The sequence below is a fragment of the Coenobita brevimanus genome, chromosome 84 (assembly GCF_032717465.1).
Source record: "Coenobita brevimanus isolate Jiangsu-jjx chromosome 84, ASM3271746v2, whole genome shotgun sequence".
NCBI lineage: Eukaryota > Metazoa > Arthropoda > Malacostraca > Decapoda > Coenobitidae > Coenobita > Coenobita brevimanus.
Genome location: NC_137037.1, coordinates 26,973,157 through 26,999,894, shown reverse-complemented (window position 1 = coordinate 26,999,894; position 26,738 = coordinate 26,973,157). Strand labels below are relative to the sequence as shown.

At 42.6% G+C, this 26,738-nt stretch overlaps 1 protein-coding gene across 1 annotated transcript in view; it reads left to right on the top strand.

Annotated features, from left to right (window-relative positions):
* Nucleotides 1-1,043: 1,043 nt before the first annotated feature.
* The window catches only part of LOC145410108 (inositol oxygenase-like), a 38,623-nt gene continuing 12,928 nt past the window's right edge, over nt 1,044-26,738 (top strand). The window contains exons 1-6 of the mRNA XM_080280310.1: nt 1,044-1,170; nt 4,027-4,034; nt 18,591-18,812; nt 19,617-19,820; nt 20,534-20,670; nt 21,082-21,216. Coding sequence (XP_080136436.1) covers nt 1,044-1,170; nt 4,027-4,034; nt 18,591-18,812; nt 19,617-19,820; nt 20,534-20,670; nt 21,082-21,216 — 833 coding nt within the window. The remainder of the gene's footprint in view (nt 1,171-4,026; nt 4,035-18,590; nt 18,813-19,616; nt 19,821-20,533; nt 20,671-21,081; nt 21,217-26,738) is intronic.

Genomic DNA, 26,738 nt, shown 5'->3' with positions numbered 1-26,738 from the left:
GGTACAGTACAACTGTCAAGGAATAGCCACATTATATCTCCAATGAGTTTAGACGCAAGAAGGTCTCTCGGACTAGACTAGAGCGTTCTAACTACCAGACCAACAGGTACCTATTAATCTTCAATTTGTTTATATATCATACTTAGAAACAGGCCTCCCAAGACCAGTTTGTCTAGAGCAGCAGTTCAGAGTGCAACAACACCTATATCTAAGTGTAATAATGTTGGTAAGTTAGCAGTGGGGTTCTATATATCACAGTGATACGGTGTTACAAGCATTTCACCTTGGACTTGAATTTCGTTCTTTTGTGGCTTACAGTATATCAAGTAGCTCTGTGGCAAGAAAGGTTGCAGGTTCACTAGGAGCAGTGATAAAGGATAAGGAAGTGAGCATGGAAGAGTCGCTTCATGGGAGTACTGTGATCCCTACTCTAACGTATGGAAGTGAAGCTTGGCCCTTGTTGAAAGAGCACAAGTCACGAGTGAGAGCAGCTGAAATGCATTATATGAGAGGAGCATGTCGAGTTACGTAGAGAGACAGACAGGCAGAACCGTTTTGGTGCTGATGTGGATGTGTTGGAAACAGAATCAGTACTTTTAAATGGTTTGGCATGTGGAGAGAATGAAGAATGAGAGGCTAAATAGAATAGTGTATGCGGCTGGACCGGCGAACACCTTAGGATCTGAAATTCGTTAAAACAGACTTCACTGATTTACCACAAGACCCACCGCGTCGTAAAAACACCCTCGCTAATACCAATACACCAGTCCCGTACGAGACAGCCTTTACCATGTATTCAATTTCGACGGCGGGTGTTAACACCGAAATGGTTACATGAAGAGGTGTGTGTTATGTAGGACTGCTGGGCCTCAGTGAACGGGCTATGCCTAGAGTCGCACACATAAACAAAAAAATCTCACCTCTAAAACATGTAAACCAGTGTAATGCAGGATCACATCACTGTTGAATAAAAATGGGTTTAGGTCTTCATGCTGACGACTTTACCTTGCCTTTTGTTACAACTCAGCAATCAAGATGGAGACATGGCAATTTCACGCCTAGTCAGTGTGAGTGCAGTATCGTACTCCGTCACCTTTGCGCTTATCATGTGTTTACCCCCTCATCGTGAGACTTTCCATGCTGTCCTTGTTGCACAGTGCAACCGCGAGGGTTTGTGATCAAGGGGAAATCCATGATGGCATTACCACTCATACTCACTTGGCAGTATAGGACTGCACTGTACAACCCCATCAGAACGTACACTCTCACCAACAAGACTCACAAAGAACTACACTCTTACCAACAAGTACACTTGCCAAAAAGTGTACATTCTCACCACAAAGTATACTCACTAAATAGTACACTCACCAAAGGTTACATTCATCAAAAAGTACACTTATCTCACCATATGTACTCCACCAAAACTACACTCTTGCCAAAAATTATACACACACTAAATAGTGCACTCTCACTAGTACACTCACCAAAAAAACACACTCTCACCAACACCTTGACACGATGGATATTGATAGACAGATAGACGGACAGATGGAGATAGATATCGACAGGTATAGATAGATAAACAGATACACAGGTAGGGAACGTAGGATGGTATGTAGGTTGGTTGGCAGGTAGGTAGGAAGGGAGCTTGTCATCTCGGAAGAGTTGATATGAATAGTTGTGGACGGACGGTAGTTGACGACGCTGCACTAGTACGAGTATAGGGTGCAGAATGCATTGAGGAGAGTTGTTGCTTTCACATTCATTTGCCATATATTTCAAATGCATGTTGTTTACAGCGTTTGGATACTTTGTGCAGACGGTGTGCTACCGAATAACATTTTCACGTTATCATGGCAAGCATTTCCATTTGCTTGCTTATTTCCCGTAGCCCATCGAAAGATACCAATACTATGACTCTACATCCTTTCCATAACACATCTTCGTGACTAACATCGTATACTAGTCCTAATCCATTGCTAAAATTCGACATTCAAGATGAAGGGACGGCAATTTTAAGTAAAGTATAGAGGGTATTATAGCGTTGTGCCATTATGCATCACAAACTGTGGATGCTTTATGTTTTCACTATCTATCTATCTGTCTATTGCCAGGCGCCTTAATCTCGTAAGGGGCGACCACAAGCGAATCAACTCCAGGTCACCCTGTCCTCTGCTGTTTGGCTTCCTTCTTTCCAGTTCACAGCATCCTCTCTCGTATACCTCTCTACCCCATTTCTCCATCTCATCTTCGATCTCCCCTCCTCCCCACTATCCATCTCACCGAAATACAAGCTCCTTGTCCTTCTTTCATTCCGCATCCTCTCCACATGACCCAATGATCTCACTGTACTTCTGCCTTCAGTCATATCCACGTCAACAGTACAAGGCTCCCTTTTTGCCTGTTTTGTCTGCCTGTCTTTCCACGTAACTCCACACGCTCCTCTCAAATAACTCATTTTCACATCACACACGCACAAACAACGCCCAAAGAAAAAGCTGTGCTTACTGATTTGCAAGGATACCGCATTTCGTCTAAGTGCGCGACCACACCAAATGTATGCTGACGCGGGCGGCAGTTCTTCATCACTGTAACTCACTTAAACCCACACCCACCCACGTACAGTGGGACCACTTGTATGGGTTCTGCTGATGCAAAACTCTCCAGCGCACACACACACACACACACACACACACACACACACACACACACACACACACACACACACACACACACACAAGCAAACATTTTGTGTGGACGTGGCCTAACCTGACAAAGATCCTTAACCCCTTTCAACTCAGATGATGGCCATGTGAAGTCAGATTAAAGGGTTGATTTGACCAGTAACCAATGAGACTTATTCCGACCTCACAGCTAAGCATTATCGAATTTCACAACATAGTTTTCAAGCTGTGGGAATGTCTCAGTTCCGCCTGGTGAAAACAAACCGACTTTATTAGCCAAAGAGTCTAATCCCTGCCTCACAACTGCTGGTGATCCAATTCAAACCACGATTTATCACGAGTGAAGGCAAAGCCCTCTCTAGTCTCTCATCAAAGAATCATATTTTCTCACATATGTGCGGCCCAACCCGAGCCGGGCCAGCAGTAACGCAGGGGCGATCACCGCGTGGTTTGGACCATATGATAGCCCCATTCTTTAAGATTTGTTTCTGTCAGGTTTCATCATACCCCGGCGATGCACGTGACACGTGACACACGCAAAATGCAGCATGTCGAAAATCATCAAAAGAGGGCCACAGGCCTGACAGTTTGTCATAAAGGCATGAAACTTGGTAGGTAAATAGTCATTAATATACTCTAGGCATCCTCGGGGTGTGAGGCGACATTTCAAGTGCATTTAAATGGCCTCGCTGGTACCCCGCCGACAAAGGCGTTTTAGTGGTTATTCAAGTTATAGGAGTGCCCCGGTTCTGTCGGATGAAAACAAACCGACTATAGGAACGGGTCGCTCTGGAAATTCTGCTTATCGTGCAAACTGCCAAAGATTGTTTATGAATACAGTTCCAGCAGACTGATCCGTCCCCGCAACACGCAAGATACAGTGTAAAGGAGTGCGAGATTTGTAACCATCGAGTGGTTATTCCAGAGTTGAGAGAGAGAGAGAGAGAGAGAGAGAGAGAGAGAGATGTGCTTAGTGGCATATCCAGGTCTCCAAGGACGGGGGGCCACGGTGGGACCATTGAGATCAAGCCACTTTTATTGGGAGAAGGAGGGCACAAAACTATACTTTGTCTACACATTAAATAATACGAAATTTTAAGTGGGGGGCAGTGGGGCCCAATGTGCTTACTGGAGGCTGCATCCTCCCCCCCCCTCCCGTCTCTACACTGGATTAGAGTTATCTATAGGGTAACGAGTCACATGGTATTGAGCTGATGTAAAACATCTTACGTAACGCTGAGAGAGAGAGAGAGAGAGAGAGAGAGAGAGAGAGAGAGAGAGAGAGAGAGAGAGAGAGGACAGCTAAATATTTAACACTAATTATACTGTTTCTGTGACGCAGGTATGAAGGTAGGTAGGTAATGAGGAAGGTAGGAAGCTAGGAAAGTAGGTAGGTTGGTAGGCTGGTAGGTGAGTACGAAGGTAGGTAGGTAAGTAGGTAGGTAGGTAGGTAGGCAGGTAAGTGGGTAGGTAGACAGGTAGTAAGAGGTAAGTGGGTAGGTTCGTAGATAGGTAGGTAGATAAGTAGATAGGTGGATACATATACATGTATGCATGCATGTTTATGTGTATGCCTGTATGTACGTATATATGTATGTATGTATGTATTGAGGGAGGGAGGAAGAGAGGGGGACACACACACACACACACACACACACACACACACACACACACACACACACACACACACACACACACACACACACACACATACAGATAGATAGAATAATAAAATGATAAACAGATAGATAGGTAGATAGGTAGTCAGGTAGTCAGGCAAACATGTAGGTAGGCAACATGGTAAGTAGGCAAGTAGGCAGGCAGACAGGCAGACAGATAGGTGGTAAGTAAGCAGAGAGAGAGAGAGAGAGAGAGAGAGAGAGAGAGGAATATTATCAGTATTCAACCTCTATCTCTCTCTCTCTCTCTCATAATTACATGTGGGAATTACATAATATCATCACTATTTGACCTTAAGACAGCACAAAGGTGTTTCTTATCTCACACATGCAGGGCTCTGGTGCGCAGTTTTATATATATATATATATATATATACAGAGAGAGAGAGAGAGAGAGAGAGAGAGAGAGAAGGGGTTACAACCTTGAAAATCAATAAGGTTTTCGTTTTCCCAAAATATATACATGTATACAACCATAGACGACCGGGTGCTAGTCACGAAGCAGCGCTATGGAAATGATATAGTGCCGTAATACTGCCATGTTGTGCCAGTGAGTCACGTGAAATAAGCAGCCAGCTGAAAATCCGCACGAAGAAACAGTTTTAGAGGCAACTAGACCACTCTCATAGCTTAAATACTATGTCGTGGGTCCATGATGTCTGATAAGCCTTAGTTATGAAGTAGGAATGAGTCTCCTCGGTTACTATACTCTGTACACTTACATAAGTTTTACGTGACCACCTCTCCAGCTTGATTACCGAGTTGCAGCAAAACATCAACACTAGAATACGATGCCAATCACAAAGAACTGCACTGGAAAAAATGCAGAACTATAGTATAGTATTTTTCCATCACAGAACTACAGGAAAATAAGGTGAAAAAGAACGAAAATCTCCACGTAGTTAAAATTAATAAACTAAAAAAAAAAATACAAATTAAAAACTTTTGACCCTATCTGACACACTTTGGTCTAAATCTGACATCTCTTCATCTTGACTGCTGAGTAGTAACATGAGATTAACATCAGAATATGGTGCTAGTCATGAGGAAGTGCTGTGAAAAGGAAATAAAGACACAGCATTGCCTTACTCGGAAAGCGGGCTACTGTATGTAGAAATGCAGGAAGAGACAAAAATCTGGGTCAAGAAAAAAAAAAAAAATAGCGAAATCAGCTCTCCTGTCTGACCACAGCTGGCCATCAACTGAGCCGCAAAGGGATTAGGAGCCTTAGAAAACTTTACTACTACTACTACTACTACTAGAGTAGTAGTAGTACTAGTAGTAGTAATAGTAGTGGTGGTGGTGTTGATGGTGGTAGTAGTAGTAGTAGTAATAGTAGTAGTAGTAGTAGTAGTAGTACCCCAGGCTCATCTGAACGTGAATCCGGTGGACTTCATGCTGAAGTTTCCCTCCTCCTGCAGTTCACCATTCTTCTTCAAGAGAGGGAGCTGAGAGGCGTTTGTATCCAGGCAGTGGAGATGACCGGCTATATTGGTGCCACGACATGAAGGATAGAGTAAACGCGCTGTGTCACAACGCAGTGGGGTCGGGTGGAAATGACTGGTTGAAACCGGTACTGAATCTCTTTGAGCATAGTCCGCACTCTTTCCCACAACGCTAAGTTGTTGCACTGTGCAACAAGGGCAACCTGCACCCTCCCACCGCCAGGGGACAAACACCTGATAACCGCAAAGATAGTAGAATACTGCACTCTTCACTTTTACTTGGCCCAGATTTTCGTTCTTTCGTACCGTGTTTAGGTAGTTAAGTGGTAGAAAAAGACAATGCGACGGCTTTACACACTTCCCATAGCACTTGTTCGTAACTAGCTCCATATTCGAGTGAAAATCTATTGTTACAGTATAGCAGTCAAGACGAAGAGATGTCAGTTATCATCCTAGAGCCCATTAATTTTAATTTGGGAAAGATTTTCGTCCCTTTGCAGCTTATTGCCCGTAGCTCAGCGTTAGAGCAGGGTAATGCTACCGGCCTTCAGCCTTTCCAAAGCACTTCTTCGTGACAAGCACCACATCCTGGTGCTGCTCTCTTGATACACCCAAGTTACAGAGTATAGCTTGCATATTAGCTACAGTAATATATGAATTTTGTTCCAGCCTGATAAAGATCCCTAACCCTTTCCAGTTCAGTTAATGACCAAGTGTAGTCAGGCTGGGAAGGTCGATTTGGCAAGTAACCAAGGTGACTAATGTCAATCCCACAACAAAAGTTAATCGATTTCACGCAACCACGACTTAGCATTCAAGTTGTGAGTGGTCCAATTCTGTCACATGAGTACGAAGCGGGTACTGACTGACCCCTGTGTTGTATCACTGGGCAACAAGGCAGCCTCCAACGTCCCATGGCCAAAGGTAGTAGCTGATTAGCCGAAAAGTGGCGGAATATGGGAGTCAGCTTGTTTGCATCTCACTACCACAACTTGAATACTAATTCGTGTTTACGTGTCATTCGATAAGCCTTAATAATGAAGTAAGAATGTCTCCCTGGTTACTGTAGTTCACTCATTTCTACTTGGCCTAGATTCTCTCTCCTTTTGCAGTAAATTTAACGTAGCTCAGTGGCAGAAAAGGACAATGCTACGGCTGTACATCCTTTCCACAACACTTTTTCTCGACTATCACCATATTCTAGTGATAAACTATTGTTGCAATTCATTATCCTTGAGAGACGGCAATTTTAGATCCAGTTGAAGTGAACAGGGTATAGCCATAACAACTTTCCATTCCGACTACACTTGCCGAACAACTAACTTGAGAACGGGTTACAATCTTTGCCTGGAGAGAGAGAGAGAGAGAGAGAGAGAGAGAGAGAGTATTGCTTCCCGGTTTAAAAGTTCCGTTAATATTCATTTATGGTATATAAAAGAACAACGGTACTCATTGTATATATGGAAAAGGACGAAGGGTTCAGGGATGTCGAGTATACAAAATTATCTACTATTTTCGAAATACTACTACTATTAGGTGACAGTATTATTATTATTATCGTTATTATTATTATTATTATTATTATTATTATTATTAGTAGTAGTAGTAGTAGTAGTAGTAGTAGTAATAGTAGTAGTTGTAGTAGTAGTCGTAGTAGTTTCTGTTGGTGTTGTTTAGTAGTATCAGTAGTATGCAACACCAACTCATGTACAAAGAATGGCAAAGGAAGGACGGTTGTACAATACTCGCCCTTAACACCTTCTCTCTGGTGGTTTATGTTTACCTGCGTCGTAGGACAGAGGATACGATGACGAGATAAGATCCTAAGATATGCTGGACTTTGGTGGAACATGCAAACAGCCAAAAGGTCAAAGTGGAGAAAGCTAAGAGAGGCCTTTTTCATAAATTGGACTCACTCAGGTTGAGATGATGATGATGATAATGATGATGATGATGATGGCAAAAGACCAGTTGAATCACAGCAACGTAATCATACCTTATTCTTGGAGGAAACTTTGAAAGAAAGCTTCATTACACTCAAACCACTAATCCTACAACACACATTTTTCACGGGTGTTGCTCTCATGGCAAGCGTATCTTGTTATTGTTGTTCTTAGAGAAAATTTTGAAATTAACCTTCATATTCCTCAAACCCCTCAACCTAAAGCATCCATATACACATTGTAAACCCTGGCGGACTCTCTCCAGCACCACCACAATTTCAGTTCATTCCACCCAGTTCCTTGTCCCCAACGCCCATTTCATTTCATTGTTGGAGGAGATTTTGAAATAAATCTTTACTGCGGAGGATCTGTAGGGCAGGGGAGAGCCTTCTTGTTGTTCACTCATTTTCTATGACACTTAAATAGTGATGTGGTACTTACCCTATTTTAGTGCTCACATCTTTTTGATTCTCAGAATATCATCTCACACTCATAGTCAGAAATCTGTTTTAGACACTTAGCACATAGTTATCTGTTTTGACATGAGATTCGCACTACGGTTAATACGGCACAATGGCACGAAAAAATACAGGAAACCATGGAAACACACTCAATGGCTAGTAAAAAAAGCAGTTGCAACCCTGGGCTCATCTGAATGTGAACCAATTGACAGCAGGACAGATTTACTTTTCCTCCACGGTCCACCCTTCTCCTTTCGGAGAACATGGAGGGGACTGAAGAACTTTTGTATAACCAGGCAGCTCCACCGTCCGGTTATGTTGGTGCTACTACGTGAAGGCGGTCCTCTCCAGCAAACACTCAATGGCTAAGAATTCTACTGAACAAATTTGTAAACGACCTAGCTAGCGTGTGTGGCACTGCCAGACACGACGCACTGCACCCCATGTTAATAATTACTTGATTTAGAGAATGAGAGATTGACTAGGAAAGAGTATATGACTGAGTTGGAAGGGAAACGTAGGCGAAAGAATTCCAGTGTATCGCAGTGGTGTCTCGTGGGCAGATCTGTTTTCGACCAGTATCAATTTCTTGACCACACGCCTTATGCAGCTTAGTTCATATTATACTGTACAGTGTCAGGAAAAAACCCTGCTACTACTCTTCATCCATTCCATAACACTTCTGCTTGACTGGTAAAATATTCTAGGTTTAATCTCTTGCTACGTCTCAGGATTCTAGATGGAGAGGTGACAATTTTAGCCGAAGTAAAAGTGAAACTAATACTGTATATGGTCGATTTACTCGAATCTGACAAAACTCCTTAATCCCTTTCAGCTCAATTGATGGCCAGGTTTGACAGATTGGAGGGTTGATTTAACTGTACTATTGTTCCTTTAACTTGGCCAAAAATTCTCTCGCCATTTTGAATACTGAGTTGCAACAATACATTAATACTTGAAAATGATGCATGTCACGAAGAAGTGCTATGAAACGGATGTCTATTTCGGTTACTAAGGTACGTGAAATAAGCTGCAAAAGGACCAACATCTGGGCTAAGTTTGAGGGATAAAATGGGTACGGTAAACATAAGCATTCATTCGTACATCATAGATTAGACACATCAAATTTCATGTATTTCACGTCGTAAGAGTGGCCCTGTTCCGTCAGATGAAAACGAACCAACTATTGTGAAACGCAGTCCTGTCTCTGGTGATCACGACTGGTAATTACCGGTACTGAATCTCCTTGAGCACAATGCCACGCTGTATCGCTGTGCAACACGGGACACCTGCATCACACGGCCCAGGAGGTGAATACGTGATAAAGCACAAAGATAACCGAAGTCTATACTCTGTTCACATAAAGTAGGTGTACAATTGCCATCTTTGATCGAACTCTATTCACATTAACTTAACGTAAAAATTGCTATCTCTCCATCGTGAATTCTGAGCTGTACTCTTTTCATCTTTACACCACGCTGTTCATCTTGGCTTGGCTCAGATTTTCGTTCTTTTGCAGCTTATTTCACGTAATTCACTGGTAGTAAAAGACAGTGCTACGTCTCTAGACACTTTCCTTAATGCTTCTTCGTGACTAGCACCAATCTCTAGTGTCAAAATACTCGTATTGTTACAAGGGCAAGATTTGAGGCGAAGAAATGGCAATTTCCGGCCAAGTTAAAATAAAAAAAAGTATAACCATAAAACTTCCATCTCTCCATCTTTAATGCCGAATTTCGACAAAAGATTAGCACTAAACTATGATGCTTGTCATGAAAAAATGCCGTGGAAAAAATGTAAGGCTGCAGTAATTTTTTTTTTTTTTTTTTCAGCCACTGAGCTACATGATATACGCTGCAAAAGGAAGAAAATATGAGCCAAGTTACGGTGAAAGGATTGTTATACAAAATACTCCATTCCTAAAACATTAGCACAATACCACTGTGATGTACAGTATAACACTCCATTCCAAACACATTAATACAATAACACTGTGATATATATATATATATATATATATATATATATATATATATATATATATATATATATATATATATATCATGCTTCATTCCTAACTCACCAGCACTCCAACTCTGTGACATATAACACCCTATTCCTAACACACTAACACTGTGATATACAACACCATATTCCTAACACATTAACACTACAACACTGTGATATATAACACCCTATTCCTAACAAACTAACACTACGACTTATGGTCTAACACGACCCTGCATAAGACTTCATGTGATGGCCTGATGTAATTGTTTGGCTTCGCTGTCTGGTTATACAAAGGACCCTCAGCACCCTCCGTAGCCTCTATATGAAGGATGCTAGGGTACAGGAGGAAAGAACAAATCTAGCCTGCTGTCAACCGAGTTCACGCCATTATCAGTCTGTAATTGCAACTGCTACCAATCCAGTCAGCTGCTCTTGACGTAATGGCCTTAGGAGCCGTGTACTGCGGTTTGATATGTGACGAAATTTATGATATAACAGGTGTCTGCTGGTATAGTGGTTAGAACGCTCAAGTCGGAGGGGCGGCCGTGCACAGCTGATCCCCAAGAAATGATTGAGGGATGGATACACAATAACAATGACTACAGCAACAACAACAGTTATAATAATAAGATCCCTAAGTGAGACTGAGGGACGGAAACGCTCGATTCGTTTGCTTTATAGAAGCTCCAACATCCTTGTATGCGTCACCTAATCGGGGCTTTCCACGCAGCTCGATCTCTGGAAGCCTCCCTATTCAGTCCCTGAGGTCACACTCTATTGACCTCGTCCCAGGTCTTTTTCGGTCTGCCTCTCGCAACCCTACCCCCAGACGTTAATACCTCTCACTCTCTGCACCCAACTGTCATTCCCGATCCTCTTTACATGCCCAGACCATCTCAGTCTACCTCTACTCATCACAGCACATATACATTCCAGTCCCATCCTTCTGTCTTAACTCTTCCACCATAAACTTGCCCTCCTCCGACCCCCAAGCCTCACAATCAAGGACGCACTGCTCATCCACCCAATCATTGTAATTTCTGTACGTTTGAGCCTGCGAATATCCTTTTTTTTTTTTTTTTTTTTACTGCCCAGATCTCACTACTACACAGCTTTACACTCCAAACATGTTGCATACAAAGATCCCTGTATGGAGGGAAAGCCCTCTCTGTGTCAGGAGAAGCAACAGTTCCCTGATCTGCAGTACTTCCAACCACTGCTCACTAGCCCCTACATATAATATGTCTCCCATGTAACAAAGCTCCTCCACACACTTGAGGGACTCACCAGCAAGATCAATCATTTCACGCCTGACCATCTCCACATGCTCTCCCCGACAAACCGCACACATGATTCAGCATTGTCTTGCAGTCTGCCTCTAATACAACTACATCTCTTATGCACCCACTTATCACAAACACTGCGCAAGAAACACTAATAATAATAATAATAATAATAATAATAATATAGTGGTAATACTCATGAATGAGCTGGATGGTACACAGAGAAGGAACTTCATGACTAAGAATACTAAAAAAACAAATGAAGAGAATAGGGAATGAGACACTGACTAAGGGTGTGTATGCGAGTCAAGAGGACAAGGAGAAGACCGATGATGAGCTAAAGGGGACAGACTGGAGATGAGGATGGTGAGTTAGAGGAAGGGCAGACTGACGGCAGAGAACATGGTGACATGAAGGCAATGAGAACAATTTGACTGTGGCCATTACAAAAGGGATTAAGGAGTCTGGATATAGAAATGTAGATAAACAGATATAGAGATAGACAGAAACAAACAGAAAAGACAGATAGCTAGACAGATAACAAGAGACAAACGGACAGATAGATATACTGCAGATAGACAGACAAATAGACAGACGGACAGACAGGGACATATACATAGAGACAGACAGGCAGACAAAGATAAAACGATAAATAGACTGAAAGACAGATAAACAGAGACAGAACAAAACAAGACGATTATATATCAAGGTCGGGCCTCCTCGTCTCGACCTGTGTCTGTGTATCTTGTAACTATTACCACACTCCATCCCCTTCCTTCTTCTTATCTGTATTGCATAATCCTCTCTCTCTCTCTCTCTCTCTCTCTCTCTCCACACACACACACACACACACACACACACACACACACACATATATATATATATATATATATATATATATATATATATATATATATATATATATATATATATATAATCTTTCCCTCACCCTCCCGCCCCTCCCTCTCCCGTCCCCCACCCCCTCCCTCCAAGGTATGAGAAAAGTACATAATGAAGGCGACACAGAATTTCTTGCCAGTCCCAAGCCTCGTGTTGTCCGTACTACCACACCTACCACCATCTACAACCACAACTACCGCTATGGCTGTAAGTACCTCTGGATACCGGTATACCACGCACCTCTTCTTTTGTGACTTTACTGTGCGCGTTATACCCCGACATCCTCTTTTTCACAACTACCACAACTACAATCATCTACAACCATTATGGCTGCAAGTATTAATACAAAGTCGTATTTAACTCTAAGTAGCTTTGTAGATTTCAAAACACCCCTTCTTTAGTGATTTATTCTGTACATCATACCTCGCTACCACAGTGCACTAACACAGCTACCACAATTTACTACCAGTCATGCTCTAAATTGCTTTGAAGATTTCGTAGCACTTCTTTACCTACTTCTCAAAAGTCACTGGTATGTTACTGATATAAAAAATATCAGTGTTAAACAAGCTTAAAATAACACGGAGTATTATGATAGGATATAATACACTATTTTGGTTTGGAATATTTTGTAACAGTCCTTCCTTAGCGATTCATTCATTATTAAAGCAAGCAATAATCAAGATACACGAGAAAGCCTGGGAGTAACAAAAAATAATGAGAAAGAAGAGGTGTTACGGGCTTTCTAGAGTTTTAAAGCAGACCTATCTTTTACTAATTTAGCCGGGACACGTACTGTACTGTTTTAATCTTGCTATCTATACTCGTTTGACTTAAACTTGGCGCAAACCTACCATCTCCCCAGCTACAATGCTGAGGTGTAACCTTAAAATAACATTAGAATATGATGTCAGCCACGAAGATGTGCTATGAGACGTATGTACGGGCGTACCTTTTTTTTTTTTTTCACTAAGCTACGGAAATAAGCTACTAAAGAACAAAAAAAAAAAAAAAGTCATGATGAACTAGAACATCCCTATTGTTTGCTGCCAGGCCTTCGGGGAATAAGGCTGTCCCAGATCTGCACTAACAAAAAAGACAACACATACGATTAAAACAAACACTGATAAAACTCAAGGCGACTACCACATTTCACGCGGCTTGGCTCCACTCCGAAAAGCCAATACAAAGGGCATGAAAAGGAATTTCTGGGGATCTTCTACGGTAACCTAAGAAAACACCTGTAATTGCCCTGGAGGCTCTAAGGAGCTGAAAAAGGGTAATTTCAAGTCGGTCCCGCTGTATGTGAAATCAATAAGTCGGTTACTCAGTGACTTTTTATTTTTTCCAGGTTGGCCCTTGGGATGGTCGGGCAAAAAAACTTATACAGTACATACAATTTTATACAACTTAAGGGAGACCCCGTGTAGTAAAGTGTTGCTCTGTTCGCCACCACAGCTACACTACTATCATTAACGCCACCACCACCACACCACAACTACCGCTACTATCACCATCGCCACCACCACAACTGCCACAATTATCACTACCGCCACCACCACCACAACTACCTGCCACAACCACCACAACTACCACCTTCACCAGCAGATGTGATGGCTCAGTTTGTTCAGCAGGTGTCTGGGGATATACTCGACACACCTGAGATCACACTGGACTTCATTAGGTCTACCTGCTGTATTTGCCCACTTTCGTTTCATCTTTCTGCGAAGCACTTCAGTTTGGTGTCATTTCTACACTTCACCAATTCGCTTCAAACATGGTACAGTTATTTTTCTATCTATCTATCTATCTATAGCCCGACGCCCTAATCCCGCAAAGGGTGGCCGCAGACAAAACGCCTCCAAGTCACTCTGTCACCCACCATTTGACTCCCCTCCCCCCAACTCACCCCCCCCTCCCTCATATACCTCTCAACTCCATCCCTCCACCTCATCCTCGGTCTACCCCTCCCTCTCCCACACTCCACCTCACCTACATACACCCTCTTAGTCAGTCTTTCATTCTCCATCCTCTCCACATGTCCAAACCACCTCAGTGTATTTCTCCTAATCTTTTCAACCACATCCACATCTACCCCACAACGTTCCTTCACTTCTTCATTCGTCAACCTGTCCCTCCACGTCACTCCACATGCTCCTCTCAAGTAACTCATTTCCACTGCTCTCACTCTTGACTCGTTCCCCTCTTGCAAGGTCCATGCCTCGCTTCCATACGTCAGGGTAGGGATCACAATACCATCATGCAGTGAATTCTTAACTTCCATACTCACCTCCCTATTTCTCATCACTGCTTTCAGTGTGCCAACAACCTTCCTTCCCTGCTGTACCCTTTCACGTACTTCATCCCCCAAAGTTCCATCCTTACTCATCACACTACCCAAGTACTTGAATGCACTCACATTCTCCATATCCTCACCATCCAACCTCACTGCGCACTCTGTGACTTCATTTTTCCTTGACCAAATGTCCTCAACCACCCAGTCACAAATGCTAGCGATATCGTGGGTGCAATGGATTGGTTGACGGTCAATTTTTTTTTAAGTAAGCAATTTATTTGGGTGATAAATGAGTTTAATTATCCTATGATATAGTTAATTTGACAAACCAAAGTAAAAATTTGGACATACAAGCCTTCAAAGTTGCACAAAAAGAGGCTGATGGCTGCGAGTCTCGAATGGCCATGACATCATACACCCGCTACGCCAGGAGGCAAAAGTTGTGTGACTTGTGGTTCTGCTGATTAGTCAAGCTTAGTTTCGTCATGGCAATCTCAACAAATAACCACCATTGGTACACTGTTCCACTGTGCAAGAAGACAAGTCGAATCACACCAGAAAAAAAGATTCATTTCTATTCCAAGCGACATGATAGGCGTTTGAGAATACCTCGCCAGAGAGAGCAACTCCTACTGTTGTGAAGCTGTGCGAGGAAATGCCGAATCAGCGGTCATTTACCGAACCGGCACTTTTAAATGGATAAATATTATAATAATTTTCACCATGCAGGTTCATGCCCACTGAAATCGTCAAAATTTTCTTCATAATATGACAATAAAAAATCAGGTTTCAGAACCTTAACTTCCTAAAGTTAAAATATATTTACCCTTCAGGTCGTAAATACGTATTGACAGGCTTCCATTTAACCTAAAATTTAATACTGATTTAAATGCACAGAGGAATGTATGGCGTTGTAAATCAATATTTACATAAAACAGCAGCCTGCCAAAGCGAGTTGTCAAGCTAGAGAGGAAACACTTCTTCTAACTTTAGCAAATTTTTGCTCTGAATCCTGAATTTTTAGTAACATTCAAATTAAACAAAAATTTTTGACGGAATTTCAGATAATTAGGTGTGTATGAACTTATATGGTGATAAAAATTAAAACAGAACAACATATACAGCTTAATTTTACATAACAGTCGCTTGTCAACCAAAACCAACCCTAACTTTGGCGATAAGCCATTAGTAGCGATGTAAAAATTTTGTTCTCCAGATCAGATTGGCTGTTACTAAAAGGATGTTCAAACATCACCAGTACATAAGGCCAAGAAATCAGATAACCAAATACTCCACAGAGGTCTAGCTGTCTACGGTCAGGCCTATCTGCAAGGAAAAAAACACTGAATTATTTCTGTCCTTCTGACATCTTCCCAACGTATTACTGCCCGATTTTAGGGCGATATGCCCCTGGAGTCAGGACCTAGCAATATTTATACTGATTCAGTTCATAAATCACTTCATTATGACGACTTTATTAAAGCTGTCCTACAGGTACCCTGGTCGCAAGGTTCTCCGGCAATACTGGTCTGATTACAGACCAATAGCTGTCATATCTTCTCTTGGTAAGGTTTTTGAAACTGTAATTAATAAGCACATAGATAACATCTTGAATCCAACAACTTAATTAGTAACAGACAATATGGTTTTCACCAAGAAAGATCCACCATTGACATACTCAATCTCCTGACTCATACCATCCATCAATCAGTTGACCTACATGGTGAAACTCATGCGGTAGCCCTGGATATTTCTAAAGCTTTCGACAGAGTGTGGCATCATTCCCTATTTTCCAAACTTCCTTGCTATGGACTAAACTCTTTTGTTCCTTTGATTTACTCATATCTCAGCAATAGGAAAATAAAGGTAGATGATGTATATTCCACTTTCCACTCAGTTATCGCCGGCGTGCCGCAGGGATCAGTTCTGGCACCAACCCTGTTCCTCGTCCATATTAATGATCTCTTATCTGTCACCCACAATCCCATCCATTCCTATGCAGATGACTCAACACTTCATAGTTCATTCACACTCAGACATCCATTTACAAAGTCCGATATCTCTAACTCTCAACTCAGTACAGCCATCTCTTTAAATCAAGACTTATCCACAATCAGTGAATGGGGACAAAATAACCCTGTCTCACTTAATGCTAGTAAAACTAAAAATATACAATTTACTAACAGACAGGTACTGCCAGAATCGTATATTACCTTCAGTGCTACAAATATTCCCATTTCCAAAAGTACTGAAATTCTCTGCGTCTCACTTAACAAAGCCATCAGCTGGACCTCTCATGTTAGATCACTTGCTAAAACCGCCTCAAAGAAACTTTTATTATTGTACAGAGTCCGTAACTTCTTCACTGACGAGCAGTTAGCTATAATTTATAAGAGTCATGTGCACTCTCAGCTTGAATACTGCTCACCCTTGTGGAGTGGATGTGGAGAGGTAGCATTAAAACAAGTAGACAAAATTCAGAACACAGCTGTTAGAATTATTAATAACCCTGCTATTACTAATAAACTACCTCCCCTACAAGTAAGAAGGACTGTTGCCTCCCTTGCTTTATTTTACAGATATTTCTATAGCAAATGCTCAGACGAAGTTGCGTCCATGGTGCCACCTCTCCATGCCTTCCCTCGTGCTACCCAGGCAGCTGGTAGCGCTCATGACTGGAATGTCACTCAGCCATACTGCAGAACTTCTGCCTATCAGAATTCTTTCATTCCCAAACTGCATCTCTCTGGAACTCACTTCCTCAGAGTTGTTTCCCTCCAAACTTCAACCTACTGCGTTCAAGTCTAACTGTTACAGATATTTTATGAACAGAGGACACCAGTAATCTGGTGCATGGATTTTTTTTTTTATTCATTTGTTTTTCCTTTCTTTGTTCTGTTATTAAAAAAAAAAAAAAAATCTCTCCACTAAAGCAAACACAGCATACTTCATCTTTACGAGAACTATCACACTGTCTTATATACTTAGCATGATAATAACAGCTGAATATCACAGAAATCTTACCTGTATTTGAGTGTGATTCCCAGCCATCGTTGTGGTGGCGAGCAGCTGTAGTCCTGGTAGGCTATGGGTTGCGACGTCACAGCGAGGGTGCATGTTTCACGCGAGATATGATAATCTCCAACTTTGACTTTTTTTCATAAAGATTTAATCGGAAAGAAAAATTAATGATATTCCGATGATTACGAGTGACCATTTTATTATTTTATGTAACTTGTACACGACAGTCAACCAGTCCATTTTCAGCCGTTGTAGACAGGTCGAGTTGCTGATGGCCTTATGGGTGAAATTTGAAGATCATTCTTCGCCCTTAAGGTCACCAGTAATTGAAGCTCTGTAACAACTAAGAAGTGGATCCACGCTGATATAGCATTTCTTACTCACAATTAATCCAAGAATAACTTCTTTGAGTCTGACACACGTTTCACTGGGCACCCTGTACACACACACACACACACACACACACATATATATATTATCCATTTTATGACTGGGAAAACTCTAGTATTTTAGTATTCTGTGGACTTTAACTCCATCCTTATTTCCTCTTGATGCCTTTTCCATCGCGTCCTAAAGATGAAGTGAATCTATCTATCTATCTATCTATCTATATCTATATATCTATCTATCTATATCTATATATCTATCTATCTATCTCTATCTATCTATCTATCTATCTATAGATAGATAGATATAGATAGATAGATAGATAGATTCCCTTCATCTTTAGGACACGATGGAAAAGGCATCAAGAGGAAATAAGGATGGAGTTAAAGTCCACAGAATACTAAAATACTAGAGTTTTCCCAGTCATAAAATGGGTAATTATTTTCCACCATCTACACATCTATCTTTCCTCCACTCTCAGGAGCCGATGGAGAGAAAGACAGGGGGAGGAGGTGGTAAGGAAGGAGGAAAAGTTCTTCTGATCGACCCGTCGCTGGTGTTCAGGCCGGAGGAGGCAATCAAGAAATCCGGCTGGAACTTTCGTAACTTTGAGACCGATTTGACCAACCAGTGGATGGACACGGTAAAGCAGACCTACCTCAACATGCACACCCATCAATGCGTGGAATATGTGCAGAAGAAGGTAATTAAATGAATGCCTAGGGACAACACAAGAACTATTTAACTATTGCTACAGGAGGACCATTCAGTTTTTAAGTCCAAAGCTCCCCCTAGAATAACATGCTAGTGTGTATGTGTGTGTGTGTGTGTGTGTGTGTGTGTGTGTGTGTGTGTGTGTGTGTGTGTGTGTGTGTGTGTGTGTGTGTGTGTGTGTGTGTAATTCACCGAGTGGGTCAGGATCACATGATAGGAGTGATCGTCCGCTTTTATCCTCCCAGAACAGAGCTGAGAACTATAGTCCGATCTAATGGCAAGGCTGTGACCTTCACACCTGCACACACCCATCCCTTTGCTCAAGGAGGACAGTAACCACCCACTTCGTCAGCGAAACATTTTGCAACCTGGACGAGGCGCAAACTCCCGTTTACCAGATGGCAGACGAGAACGTTTCCACTGAGCCAGTGAGCGGTGTATGTGTGTGTAGTACGCACAGAAAAAAGTGGGCAGAAGAATACCTTTAGAGTATGGATCTCTACCCTAACCCTCTCTCCTCTCTCCCATCTCCTTTCCCACCCTTCTCCCTCTCTCCTGTCTTTCTTTCCCACCTCCTTCCCTTCCCTTCACTCTGCTCTCTCTCTCTCTCTCTCTCTCTCTCTCTCTCTCTCTCTCTCTCTCTCTCTCTCTCTCTCTCTCTCTCTCCTGTCTTTTCAACTCCTTTCCTTCCTCTCTTCTCACTGTTTCTCTCTCGCTCTCCCTCCCTCACCTCTCTTTTCTTATCTTTCCCTCCTTCACTAATCCCCACTCCCTGTTCCCCTTTCCCCCACAGCACAAGGAATGGGGCCAGTTCAACAAGTTCAAATCCACCATCATGGACGCATTGGTAAAGCTGAACGACCTTGTGGATGAAAGTGACCCCGATGTTAAAGTACCAAATATCATCCACGCCTTCCAAACAGCCGAAAAACTACGAGAGGCACACCCCGAGAAGGACTGGCTGCATCTTACAGGCCTTATCCACGACTTAGACAAGGTACGATTATGTTCTGTGATGCCTGGTGGTCAAGTGGGATAAGATGCTCCAGTTGGATGAGGTCCTCAAGGATTTACAGCTGAAGCGTTGGGGGTGTACTGGTCACACAATTTAACTCTGAAGCGAATCAGGTTAGGCATCCTTGCCTTAAGTGTCACGAATAAGTAGCCTACCCACATGCCCCTACATTCCTGATGGGGGTAAAATTACTGGATGATGAATTGTGAATGAATTAATGTAAAATAACGTTTAAGCATGATAATATTATCAAATACACAACCAGACTGTTCCTTGATTCGGCCTGGAATCCAACCCACATTTTTAAGACAGCAAACAACTTCTCTCTTCACATGATCAACATCTCTATCCCTGCCAGTTGAATGGCTTTCCATGGGATGCCACACTGATTTGCTGCTGGGGACATCATCATCATCATCATCATAATATCCGATCTTTTGCCCTCTCATGAGAACCCCCGAATGGGAAATGGCCACGGCAAACGACTTCAGTCTACTTTATCCTGACATACCCCTGTCTCAGTGTCAGACACCTCTCTCCCTCTTCCTTCTCTCTCATCCATACACACAGTTCAGTGAATTGAACTATTTCCTGCCACAGCCTGAAATCAATGTCCAGTCTTTTCTGACAGCAAACAACTTCTCTAACGGTTCCAAACAACTTCCTTAACCTTTTGACCATCGCCTCTATTCCAGGTGATGACATTCTACGGGGAACCCCAGTGGTCTACAGTTGGGGACACCTTTGTGGTTGGGTGTGCATTCCCGTCATCCATTGTCTACCGTGACTCTACCTTCCACAACAATCCAGACCTTAAAAACCCTAAGTTCAAGTAAGGCAGGGAAAGGAAGAGATAAAAATGGATATGGAGAGACCTAGATTGATGTAGACGAATAGCTAGACAGATGGATGGATAAATAGACAGATTATTAGATATACAGCATTTCCAACAATCCAGACCTCAATAATCCCTAGTTCAAATATGGCATGAAGACTGTTAGTCTTGTATACTGTAGAGTTATATAATATACAGATAAGTAGATACAAAGAGAGAGAGAGAGAGAGAGAGAGAAAGAGAGAGAGATTAATTGACAGTTGTTGAACAGATATATTCCTCTAGACAAGTGCTCTGGGACTGAACTTGCGTCCTCTCAAACAACATACCATTTCCCTAACATCCAGCTCTCCTAATTCCAGCACCAAGTATGGACACTTCCCTAACACTCACCTGTCATACTTCCAGCACCAAGTATGGAATGTATGAACCCAACTGCGGTCTGAGGAATGTGTTCGTCTCCTGGGGTCACGACGAGTACATGTACCAAGTCCTGAAGCACAACAAATGTTCACTGCCAGAGGAGGCTATGTACATTGTTAGGTTAGTATGGTACAGCCCCTCTCCCGGTGACAACTCATATAGATGCCTGGAACCACTGTCTGACTCATTTCTTCTTCATTTCTGCAACATTCTTGGCCTTTCCTCTATCTTTCTCTCTGTCGAACACCACCTCTCCTCCACTAAACCTCACCGTCTTTTATTGACAGAGACTCAGCTGTCTGAGGCAACTGATAGCAAACCCTTTTCTGTTTCCTCCTACTTTCTCTATACCCATTTCAAAGCCAAAGATGGATGTTGTGTATATGTACACAACGATTTATCTTGCTCTCGTGTTTCTGAACTTGATTCATTTGAATTCTCTACTCTCTGGCTTTGGCTTTTATGTCATTCTCTGACTAAATATATCTGTGCTGTTTACTTTTCCCCTGATTCTACTGATTATCAAAAATTCTTCAACTATATTACTTCTACAATGGAACACATTCTATTCATTTCTCCTTTCTCTGAAATCTCCATTTTAGGAGATTTCAATATTCACCATCACCTTTGGCTCTCCTCTCCTTTCACTGATCCACCTGGTGAAGAAGCTAACATCTTTTCTATCTTTAATGACCTAGAGCAGCTTGTACAGCACCCTAACCATATCCCAGACCGACTTGGAGAGAGCTCCAACATACTTGACCTATTCCTTACAACTAATCCTTTTGCTTACACTGTTAATCTCTCCTCTCCATTGGGCTCCTCCGATCACAACCTTATCACCTTAACCCTACACGTGCCGGCCACTCCCAGCCCTAAGTGTCACCCCCCTGCCGGCCAATTTTTTTTTTTTTTTTTTTTGCTAAAACGATAGATTTTGATGTGAAAAAACGAATATGACCATAAAAAAAAACTCACCGGAGGCTTGAAGTGCATTTTTCGTAGTCTCTCTGGCCGCCCGCAGGTATGAGCGGGAGGGGAATCCCCAGCAGCGATGAGAGAAAACCCATTTTCTCTGCAAGGTAGACTCAGGTATTCTCGCCAATGTGACTCAGGGAAGGTATAGGAATGGTCTTAACACTTTTCTGTCCACTTCTCACCCACAAAAAAAAAATCTTATTATTTCATAAAGAAATTGTGTTTTTTGGGGAAAAAAATCACTTACTCATGCAACACTACTGTATACGTATCACTGTGAATGCATTGTCTTGCAGTTACAAGAAAATATGCATAACTTGACTTCACAATGTACAGCCCTTTCACTTACAGTAAATTATTTACAACATGCCTTCAGTATACAGACATTACCAGAGTATTTTTAATTCTCTCACTGTGAATATATCGTCTAACACTTACGAGAACATACTTAAAACTTTACTCCACAACGTTCAGTCCTTACACTTACGAGAAAATATTTACATGTCATCACTGTATGCAGTACTTATAATTGCACTTCCTGAGCATCTTTTTTCGTATTTACAACACTTTTTGAGCGTCTTTTTATCGCTCGTCATTACCACATTATTGTTTCTCAATAGTTAGAAAGAGTGTAGTACTCCTTGAAGCATGGGTATATGCACAGTCCTACATCACACTCGGCACACATATACCTTGAGTCCTTCCTCTGAGTACGTGGCCTTACAGTACTGTTTGCACACACGTGACACCTCCGCTGGGGATTCTGACGTGTTGCACTTGGAGGGACGATTTTGGGGAAGTGTGTAGAGGTGAGGCAGAGAGGTGTGGCAGTGGCAAGCAACACTTCTATCTTCCCCATATTCCCCACTATCTGCCACATCAGCTCGCGAATATAGCCCTTGAATGTCTCTTGGATGCCAGTGGTCTGTACATGGAGATAGTGAGCGTTGAGGATGGTGATGCCGAGGAGATGGAAGAATAATTTTTTATACCACTTTATCGTGGGCCTGGCACAGTCAACGCTGGAAATCATGGCTTCTGATTGATCCACCTGTTGCATATTCACGTTGTACGCCAAGACAGGTTCTGGTTTCCAGATGTGGCGCTGCCCTTCTGCCCTGTAATCTATACTGTCTGCGTGATGTACAAGGGGCTGATGAACAGACAAGAGGAGGAATACTTCGCGGTTGTGGTGCCATGCTGTTGCGAGGATATTATGTGCTTTGTAAAGAAAACCCTCATTTTTCTGAAGCTTCCTCCCCACCTTCAACATGTGCCGACAGTTCTTCTTTACAGTGCTGCACAGACCAGTTTCGTGCAGGTGAAGGTACCTGGCGAGAAGGGGGCTTGTGTACCAATTATCGAGGTATAAGACGTGCCCACGATGAAGGTATTCCTTGATCATCGTTTTTACCACAGCCCCTGAGAGTCCCAAACTTCTATCTTCTCTGATGTCCATCTGAACACCTGTGTACAGGACTATGTCCTGCACATACCCAGTCTTACAGTCGCACATCACGAAGATTTTGAAGCCAAACCTGTGTCTTTGGCTGGGGATATACTGACGAAAAGCAATATTTCCTCTCCATAGCACTAGACTCTCGTCTATGACGAGGTCTCGGTACAGAGAGAAGGAGGTACAGAATTTTTCTCGGAGGTGATCAAAAACCAGATGTATCCTCCTCATCCTGTCCGTGTTGTTTGCGTTAGCAGGGTCAAGGGTGTCAAAAAACTGAAGGCAGCTCAGGATGTACTGAAAACGATTCCATCCATCACCTTACCAAAATATGGTGTCACCATTATTGGATCCACAGTCCAATACAAGGGAAGCTGATTTTTTTTCAATATCCCCATCAAAAGCACAAGTACTAGGAACACATACTTTTCACCCAGGGTCACATCAGGTTCAAACAATCAGCTGTGTCGTGTCTGTGTTGTTCCCCCATGTTCAAATGCAGCAAAGGTGTTGGTCAGGGCCGCAATCTTCAGAACAAACTCCACAGGAAAGTAGTTCCTGAAAAAGTCAAGCCTACTGGAGGTATGGTGAAGTTCAGGGACACTGCACCTGGCCTCATTTTCATGGGTGAACAGGTGAATGTGGGGGACAAAGTCACTACCGTCCTCCCACTCCCATGTTGTTTCCTCCCCCTCATCATCATTGCCTCCATGTTCCTCGGAAGCATGGGGAAGTGTGGGGAATGGGAGAAGAGTTTCACATGAGGTGCTGGGTGTGGGGAAGGCGGGAGGACTTTGTCCTGAGGTGCTGGGCTGAGCTGTCATGGGGAAGCAAGGGAGAGTGTGGGTGAGATGAGTCACTCTCCCCCAACAATGGAACTTTCCCAAATCTTCCACGCTTCCTCCTCACACTTTCCTCCCCACGTGGTGAAATTCTTTGCCTCCCCAACCACCCCTCAACTGCAGGACTACCTTTCTCCTCCCTTTCCTCATCATCATCGTGATGTGAAAGGTGATGACGCGCAGGTGGCCTCCTACCACAGGTTGCCCTAGTGTAGCCCAGATACCTGGATTTTCTAGGTGAGGGAATTTCGTCATCGCTACTACTTTCCTCCTCAGGCTGGATGTAGTCCTTATCCTGCATGTCATCATCCTCCAGATCACTTTCCCCAGTGTAGGAAACCCTCACAAGGTCCTGAATCTCCTCACCAGAGAGACCACAGCGAGACATCACTGCACTGTATGACTGACACAAGCAGAGTGAGGCAGAGCGAGAGTGAGGCGGGAGCCCATGGGTGTATGGGTCAGGCCACCTGAGGGCAGATAGAGGAACGGTTGCCCTACAAGCACACCAATTTTTGCCCGCCTAGCTTGAAAATTTGTTGTCACAATGAATTTTTGAAATCGAGACCGTTTTAAAACGGCACTGGCACGAGGTGGGTTAACCTGTCCTATCACTCCAGTACAGCCTGTGGACCCTCCAAAGAAACGTCGTCTGTGGCACTTTGGAGCTGCAGATTGGGAGGCCGTCAGACAGTACTTCTTTGATTTTCCATGGAATGATTTTTGCTTTCATGGTCGGGAACCATCTGCGCATTACAGAGTTATTCTCTCAGGCATGGAAGCATACGTTACTTTCTCATATCCTTTGACTAATGCAAGAAAGCCTTGGTTTAATTGCACTTGTTCTAATGCTGTCTGCAGCAAGGAAAGGCCCTTTAAAAGGTACCAGAGCCAACCCACCCCTGAATCACATCTTGTTTATGTTTCTGCCCAGAATCGTGCTAAGTCTGTTCTTCACACTGCTAAAAACAATTGAGGCCGCACATGCGAGTTTGTACCAAGCGCCACCCAAGCCGATCACGTGTTTTCATGTTATATCACTATTTTGACCCTTCTTTATATCCCAGGCATGTCGCTTGCTACAATTTTGAACTAGACGTAAGGTTGAAAGTCCTCCAAAATACAACACTGAAATCGATTTGTGCGAATTTGTGCCAAGCGACACCAACAGGGTAAGTCACTGCCAATCCACTTGCTATACACTGTTAGCTATTGTCAGCATCTAACAATTGTTATGAATATAATTTTAATTTATGTGCCAGATTATTAAGTAAATTTTGCAAATGCTCTGACATGGTAAATAAGGTCAATATTGTTTCTCATTAACCCAGAAACTCTTATGCTAATGATAGGGCTACATTGCGATTTTCAGCGTTTCCAGGGCATGCTGTTGGCGGTACTGCGAAGACCCAGTTTTGCCTCATGTGTCATTCTCCGCGTACAAAAGCTACATTTTTCCTTTTGTGCGTGTGTGTGTGTGTGTGTGTGTGTGTGTGTGTGTGTGTGTTCATTGTGCTCTTAATGTCTTCTGATAGTGAGTATGTTGATGACCCTATCGCTGGGCCTTCAGGGGTGCAAGAGAGTGGTCCTGCTGAAGGCTCCAAGTCTTTTAAAGTGGCTGTTTTTTACACCCACAAAGCTCGCCTTGGTCTTATGGATATAGCACATAGTGTCAGTGTGGCTGCTTTGGAGAGCAGTGATAGTCATAGTGATGATGGTGATAATGGTGCAGCTAGTGTGCTGTTATGTGAGGCTGCTGGCGACAGTGATATGGCTCCTGGTGCCATAGTTCGTCGTGGTGAAAGTGATGGGGTTGTTGTGATGATAGTGATGACGCTGGTGATAATGTTGGATGTGTGGCACTACCTGAGGGCACTGGGTGTGGTGATAATGCACGTGGTGGCCTAGTGCATTATCACCACCCCCTAGTGCATATTTGATCTCTTTATGTCCATTAACAACTATGTACTGAATGGTTTTGTGATCATGAACTTTGAGTGAATATTCTGTAGCACTAGGAAAACAGGTGTTTTCTCTTACTCTAATTGGTTTATCCTAAATCTGTTTTTATATTCTTAATCTGCATCCTCTCCTCTTTACTACAATTTTTTAATGGAGTCTCCAGGATTATTAATAACGGAGTTATACTTCGTTGAAATTTTATACTAAAAATCGCCGATTTCAGCATTTCGAAAAAAAAAAACTATAATTTCCTATATTTGCGTATATTATTTTCAGTGGCTAACAACATGGGCATATTTGGCATACTATACCCTTCATTATGGTCTTTGAATGAAGTCTCTAGCTTTAAAAACAACCGAGTTGTGATCGTTTCAATATTCGCAAACTTTAAACGCGATTTCTGG